Raw genomic sequence first — 7,910 nt, forward strand, 5'->3', positions numbered from 1 at the left:
ACCAGCCTACACAGGATAGCCAACAAGTAACACTTTTCCTCTTTTTTATTTCGGTCCAGTCCCAAACTGCAATATTTTGTTTGATTTACACTCAAGACACAGTCATGCACAATTCAAAGTTCAAAAAGTCTATTGCTTCAACCACAATTAAAAATAGTTTATCCAAAACCCCACTTTCCCGCCGTTTTCTTCTTAAAGGGGAGGGGAAAAGGCCTGCTGAACAAAGCCGATGAATCAGCAGTTTTAACAAAGCTAGACAATATCCGAGTAGTAATGATAATAATAATAATAATAATTTAAAAAGAAACATTTTTTTTTGTTTTGTTTTCGTTGCGTTCTCTTGATACACATTAATAGAGGAGTCGTCACACCACGTGTACTGGTTCACACATTCAGAAGATAGGAATGTACAGGCGTCATCACGGTAACCAAATGCACAAGTCAGTCGGCCCGATTAAAGTTCATCCTTTGTGCTCATCGTTGAGAGCTGTACATGGGCAGAGGGTCCAGATGTCCCAAGACAAGCTACGTAGCATGTAGCTCTCTGTTGGGCAGACTTCACCCGCCGCTAGCATAGATACACATATGCAACCGCTCCCAGGGGAAAGGGGACTCCCAGGGGACCGCGTGACGAAACAATAAACGCGTTCGCCTGCTCCATCCCGACGAATCAAGTCCGAAAATCAAAGTTTATGATTCAGACGAGAAGAGACGGCTCGTGCCTCCTTTCCTTTCCTTCTTTTTTTCAGTTTCCAGGGTGCAAAACATTGAAAGATACATACCATATAGCAACCTGAATATTGTCAATTTAAGTTACATAATTCTGAAAAAAAGGGATTTCCCTTGTCATATTTACATACATACATACATATCCTAACAATCTTTACCCTATTGGAAGATGGAATATAATTTACAGTTGGTTGTTTTTTCCTCATGCACGTCCACTTCCTGCTGGACTTGCTCCTGCGTCTGGAGAGGGAGTCGTGATCTAGTGCAGGTTGAGGTAGCCCCCCCACCCCTCTCACACACATGCACGCGCAGACACACCCACACATACCCATACGCACAGAAAATGCCCAACTAAGCTAATTGTAATATTGACACAGTTTATAGTTGACTTATATACAAAGAGAGGAGTCACCACATATTATTGGGGTTCACTTATACTAATACATTTTTGCTTCCATTCGCTCGTTAAGACTAGTACCAGTTTTAACCAAAGAGGACCACGCCCCCTGCAGGCGAGGGTCCGACAGTACACCATGTATGTACGAACGTCTGGCTACGCGTGACTACTTTAAAGACGGTACTACAATCATAAAAAACATGGCACTCACTACTTCAACAACCTCCTCTTGCGGGGGGGGATGCCACTGACTTCCTCTCATGGTCACTGCCAAATGTCCCGCCCATTTTACAGAAACACACACACAGGAACAGACATTAAACTACGTCCAAGCTACAGCTCACGTACAACTAACCAAGAGACGATAGGGCACCGAAGCACAAGAGGCAACGTAGTAAACTCTGAGAGGTCATTGGATGAATGCGTTGTCTTTGAAGGCCGTACCATCCTAGCCAGGGAAACAGATGTGTGGTAAGGTACTCTGAAACCTCATGACTCGCCTTCAGAGCTTTTCAGCCTGACAACATTTTTTGTAAATGTTTGGACCACCAGTTTTCAGAAAAGTAGGTTCAATGGAGCGTGGCAGAGCTTGACTTTACCCTGTATCTTTAAAGCCGGCTTGTAGGGACCGAATATCCTCTTAATTTCTTGCCCTTAGTAGAGAAAAACTGGAATTATCTTGTGGGAAATACACAGCGCTGTGTATACTCTGGGGATTGGGTTGAAATGCTCGCACTCAATAGGGTGACGTAACAATTTTACGAGGTCCATATGTGACCCATATGTGATGTATACTCGCAATTAACAAAGCTGCAAGTCATTTCTAGATGGAATTCCTCCATCCCAATTCCTCTTACATCAATAGTTCCACTTCCTTAATAAATAGGCAGCCGTTCTGGCAGAATCTGGACATAAAATGATATTCAGTTGTTTCAGTTTTCCGAATGTCTTAATTAAATAAAAATAAGCTATCTAGAGAATCTAGGTCAACGTTGGTGAACTCCAGTGACCCCCATCCTCGAGGATGACTCAAAGGAGGTAACACTCAGCTTCAAGAGATACTCGTCTCACTAAACGACAAACCCCCGCCGCCAATACACACGCGCACCATGACCACAAATACCGCACACATTCAAACACATGCACACTCCCCTGGGATGATAAGGGTTTCTAGAGGATGAACACTCTTGATCCAGAGTCATGCAGGCAAACACTGCGTTCAGAGTCTCTCTCTCTCTCTCGCTCTCTCTCGCTCTCTCTCGCTCTCTCTCTCTCTCTCCAGAGTTTCATTGAACAGATGCAGATGTGGCTCACCCACTTCTCCCGGGCCAGCCGACACAGCACTGAGCCGAGAGCCGGCAACACTGTGAAGGAATTCTCAACGCTATTGGTCCCTCCGCTCCCTCCTCCCCCCAAAGAAAACCACTAAGGAAAATGGAACACACCCATTTTGGTTTGTAGGGCAAACTCTATTCTCCCGAGGAGAGCATGTAGGACACAAGCAAGGGCATGTGTGATACGTTCTGCCCATACAACATAACACGCGAGAGAACACGCACACACACACACACACTCGAGATGGACCCCTGCACACATACAGAGCACGGGAAGCCATGAACCAGGAAGCAGTGTCTCTCAGCAGCAGCTGATTGGCTACAAGGCCGTGCGTCCGCCCTTCCTCATTGGGGGTGGTGGGGGGAGCCGGTGATGGACGGCCAATCCTTGTGCTGTCTCTTTAAAGTCTGATCACCCGTCTCTTTGGGCTCTGTCACCCCCCCCCCCCCACACACACACACACACACACACACAGACACAGACACACACACACACACACACACACACACACACACACACACACACACACACACATTAGAGGCAAGGTTCCAGCTTTGGGTGAGGACTATGGCGCCCCCTAGCGGCTGCTGTTCTTTATGGCTTCCTTGGCGGCTACAATCAGGGGCGTCAGGCTGGATAGAGGCTTGGCTAACTTCAGGAAGGAATGCTGAGGAGGAAAGAAGGGTCAGGATTAATACAAACACATGATGTATGACCAGTTCATTCAACTGTTGTGTGTTGTGTTACATCTAGCTGGCTGTTAGATACTGTCACTCTTATCCAAAGCGACTTACTGTAAATTGGGATGTCGCAAAAAAGAGATTGCTCCTCAGGCGCCGAGTCTAAGGAGGCCTGGTGCCTGGTAGTTGCTGCTTTTGGGGTTCAAACCCAGATCTTTGAGTTGGATGTGAGACTACCCTATCAGCTAGGTTAGCCTTACTAACCGGATGGACTGTTAAACAGAACCAACTTTGAAATTGTCATTGGAAATTGTTCGGAAAAGGGCAGGCACACAAAAAATATTTACTTGGCAGGAGTTTGGACGAACCATTCGTCTAACAATCCATCACTGTCTATCACGTAGATCATCTATCATAGGACGCTGATTGCTTCGAACCACTGTGGTTCCACCACAAGCGCATAACTTTAAGTCTAGCAAGATGGATTCTCGTGTGATAATGAAGATGTTTTTATGTGACAATCATATGATATTTGTTTGATACCAGCTAAGACGTGTAAAGTACGTTTAGTAAAGCAAGCAGCTGATTCTTCCGCCGGAGTGATGGACTCCGTTACCTGGAGCAGGTCCTTGGCCGACCCCCTGCGGTCCACATCCATCTCCAGGCAGCGGTTCAGGAAGTCCCTGAACACGGACGTTAACCTCTCCGGGTTCTGCAGCTCTGGGGTCCCATTGGTGGCAATCAGGTACAGAGCCTGAGCCAATCAGAAAAGCAGCAAGGAAAGAATGTGTCATGTGGCGTGCATTGGGAGTCTTTTCCACGTCCGGTCCGGCATGGGAAAGCCCCGGTGAGGAACATGTGTGCTTCCTCTGTGGACCTACCCTGAGCGGGTTCTCGTTCAGGTAGGGCGGCTCCCCCTCCACCATCTCTATGGCCATGATGCCCAAGGACCAGATGTCCACCTTGGGCCCGTAGGCCTTGCGGGTCACCACCTCCGGAGCCATCCAGTAGGGTGTGCCCACCATGGTGCTGCGCTTGTTCTGCTCCGGAGTGATCTGGGCACAGAACCCGAAGTCGGCTGCAGAGAGACAGAGACAGAGACAGAGACAGAGAGAGAGAGAGAGAGAGAGAGAGAGAGAGAGAGAGAGAGAGAGAGAGAGAGAGAGAGAGAGAGTGAGAGAGAGAGAGAGTAGAGTATAGAATATGTTATATTATGATTTACCATGCTCTCTGGAAGTTATAAGTATTGGGCGGAGGATGCTAGGGAAACGTAGGTATAACGTTCAGTTAGCCAGAACCATAGCTCCCTGCCTATCTTATAGGGCTGGATTAAAATATCGATTCATCAATGCACTGCAATTTATTTGTTCTGGATTCAATTTCAATGCAGAATAGGGTTAGGGTTAGGGTTAGGGTTTAGCTCAGGAACAATACTATACAATGGTGTATTACCTTTTTGCTAGTTAAAGCACAATGAAATTGTTAATTCATTATGAAATGGTTAATTCTAAATAATATTTAGGTATTTTTGTCATCTGCACGTATTACTGAATCGATATCGAAGCAATTGGATCAATATCGAATCAAAATTTAATCGAATGAAGACCTAAAGAATCAAATTTAATTTAATTGTGAGGTACCTGGAATTATCCAGCCCTACTAACTTATAGACCTATTGTCCCGGGATGGAGACCGGGACTGCTGTCTCCGTCGCCTGTACAACAGCACCTTCTTTCAGACTAAACCAAGGTCATGACTCCCTGTGGCCACTAAAGATCCCATGGCACTCGTTCGCAAGAGCAGGGGTGCTAATCCTGATGTCCTGGCACGGTTCCCACGTAGGCTCTTGTACCAACATGGCCGCGTAATCATCCTCATGTCTAGTATGGGGATGATTAGGTCCAGTACAAATTCACACTTCACCTCTCAACTGAATCTATCTCCGCCCCCGTTCAGATGACATCTCAGCATGACCAATTAAACAACTTTAATGAGAGCTGTGCAATAAAGTGTCAATGTGCTCGTGACCGTGGTTTGTGGGTTAACTTACTGAGCTTGACGGAGCCATCCATGCCCAGCAGGATGTTGTCGCTCTTTATATCTCTGTGGATCACCTGGTTGGAGTGCAGAAAGTCCAGCGCTTGAAGACACTGCCGGAGGGGAAACCAATACAGGAACAAGGCATTATTAAGAGCTCACCAGTAGACCCACTCGATCTATAGGGACGAACCTCGAACATATTCCACCGCCTTTCACACTTATAGTTCGGGTGTGAAGTTGATAATATGTTTTATTTTCATTAGATTTTGTTAGCGTTCATAATGGCCTTTGATAAGTGAAACAAACATTGGTTGACCGCCTTGCGGTCAAGGCCTTAGCTCGTCTACTGAGCATAAAATCTGAGGGAAACTCACAGCCTTCCTTCTTGCAGACAATATTAATGGAGCATCTTGTGTGGTCTCGGATTTCTTCATTTTGTTGCGGTGTCATCCAAATTAAAAAGAACCCCATTTCCATGGCACTGAATCATTTAAATACCTCCATGTTTTTGTGAGTTAATCACAAACAATTGAAAAGATAATGAGAGGCTGCTCGCTGCAGAGCCAGTGGTTGGAGCTATGCCTAGACCAGCTCCACCTCCAGGTCAAACCCTCCCCCGGCTCAGTCCCAGCCCCACCCTAACCCCAAGTCCCAGTACCGTCTAGCTGCAGCCCTGAGAGGCCCTGGCGACGACACATCTGGCATCAGTGAACCAACGTGCTACTGATCGCTTACCGGAAACCACATTTTTTCTACCTATCCATCACCCTAACCATAACCTCGTAACATAACCATAACCCCTTAGCCTTACCAACACCCTAACCGTAGAACCTCATCCCCAACCATAACCATACCATAACCCTAACCCCTGACCCTTACCCTAATGGCTAGCGTAAAACCAGCAGAGAGGAGGAGCCGGACCAGGCCCAGAGAGGAGGAGCCGGACCAGGCCCAGAGAGGAGGAGCCGGACCAGGCCCAGAGAGGAGGAGCCGGACCAGGCCCAGAGAGGAGGAGCCGGACCAGGCCCAGAGAGGAGGAGCCGGACTTGGTTGTTCGACCATAATTCGTTAAGTGCTCTCACCTCCTGAGTGCATCATGTCTGAACGTGATTTAATTTAAGAAAAGTTCAAGTATACCTGGCTGAATATGTTTATTATTTCCATTTCGCGAACCGAACCAGAGTTGACTTGGAAGCGGCGCCGAGACCTTTGCGTTCAAGCGGATCAGAATGGGTTTGTTTGGTCCTCACCAGAGTCCCGGCACCTCAAATAACCGTACCATCGGGCTAACCGCTCCAGGGTTCGATGAAAACAAACCAAACAGCTGTGTTGTGAAGGCACCCTGACTATATAGTAAGAAGGGACTCGTTAATCATCAGGCTGGTAGGGTGCTCACTCAGGGAGGCCAACAGAGTAATGAAAGTAGAACCCAGCACCTTTCCCCTGGGTAGTCAAACACATTAACCACTAGAGTCTAGACTATCCCTGGACAGAGCGGAGGCAAGCGGCTGGAAGGAAATACACCTGTTTGTATGCACGTGCACACCTGCGTGCTACACTTAAGAGCTACGGCTAGCCAGGGCCTCGGCCTTGACGGGGGACCGATGGTGGTGATGGGTGATGTAGTGGGCTGATCTCGGCCCTCTTACCTCCCGGCAGACGGCGGCGATCTGGCCTTCGTCCATGCAGGTCTCCGTGACGACGTCTGTCAACGAGCCCCCCGCGAGGTACTCCATCACCACCCAGAGCTCATCCCCCACCAGGTAGCTAGGGGGACAGAGAGAGGATGAGACGGGGATATAGAGGGATGGAGAGGGCGGGAGAGGAAGGGATGGACACACAGAGAGAGTTTGATTGCGGCTTTCCAAAAGTCTCAACTGAAATTGGATTTTTTGATTTATGATGATTTATTTTTGTGATTTCTTCAGGGATCCGACGCTTCACTAGGCGTAAGTTAAGAGTCATTCAGTATGGTTTTGGCACTGATATACTTTTTTACTGTAGTGCTAATTTACTGAGTGTACTGTCCCCTCATTAGGCCACATGCCAACAGGAACAATATTGACTTCCCTTTCCTCAATCGATGCAATAGCTATGGATTTTACAGTCCAGACCCACTTAAAAACACTGTTTATTTCAGTTAGTTATTTTTGTACAGGATCAAAAACAATATAACAGATTTGACAACATTTTCTTAGTTGAAGTTCCCGCCAATATGGCAGTTTATTTAACAACCGCTGTCCATTTCGCCACGGAGACACTGACCTGTCCAGGTAGTTGACTATGTTAGAGTTTTTATTTTCCCTCATGACTAAGATCTCATTGATGATCAGTTCCTTTTTGGGCTGCTGCTGCAGGTTCATCTGCTTGATGGCCACCTGGAGGGAACAGAGATGTATATTTAGGAACAGACGCATGGTATCTAGTGTTAGATAGATGGATGGATGGAGGCACGGAGAGGTAGATCGATAGATCGATGAGGGTTACAATCAGTCAGTCTGAACTGTAGGGTTAGGGAGAGTTTGACCTGAATGGGTAAGGGTTAGCCTGATCTGGAATGCAGCAGTCCTACTATGGGGAAGCAGAACTTCTGGGGGGAGACGGCACAGAGCCTGGGCAGAATACATAAATCTGAAGGGGCGGAGTTGGGCCTTGATCTCCTGTTTAGTTACGGAGATATTCGACCAGCAAAAGCTCATTTGTGGATGAAGCTTTCAGGAGGGGATTAC

General features: G+C 47.2%; 1 protein-coding gene across 2 annotated transcripts in view; it reads right to left on the reverse strand.

The window, feature by feature from the left end:
* Positions 1-27: 27 nt before the first annotated feature.
* The window catches only part of LOC115546951 (serine/threonine-protein kinase PAK 3), a 33,049-nt gene continuing 25,166 nt past the window's right edge, over positions 28-7,910 (reverse strand). For both annotated transcript variants that reach the window (XM_030360800.1, XM_030360799.1), the window contains 6 exons: positions 7,447-7,559; positions 6,831-6,948; positions 5,192-5,291; positions 4,023-4,219; positions 3,758-3,895; positions 28-3,128 (listed from right to left, as the gene is read on the reverse strand). In XM_030360800.1, coding sequence (XP_030216660.1) covers positions 3,039-3,128; positions 3,758-3,895; positions 4,023-4,219; positions 5,192-5,291; positions 6,831-6,948; positions 7,447-7,559 — 756 coding nt within the window. In that variant the 3' untranslated portion in view covers positions 28-3,038. The remainder of the gene's footprint in view (positions 3,129-3,757; positions 3,896-4,022; positions 4,220-5,191; positions 5,292-6,830; positions 6,949-7,446; positions 7,560-7,910) is intronic.

This window comes from Gadus morhua, chromosome 7 (genome assembly GCF_902167405.1).
Source record: "Gadus morhua chromosome 7, gadMor3.0, whole genome shotgun sequence".
Classification (NCBI taxonomy): Eukaryota; Metazoa; Chordata; class Actinopteri; order Gadiformes; family Gadidae; genus Gadus; species Gadus morhua.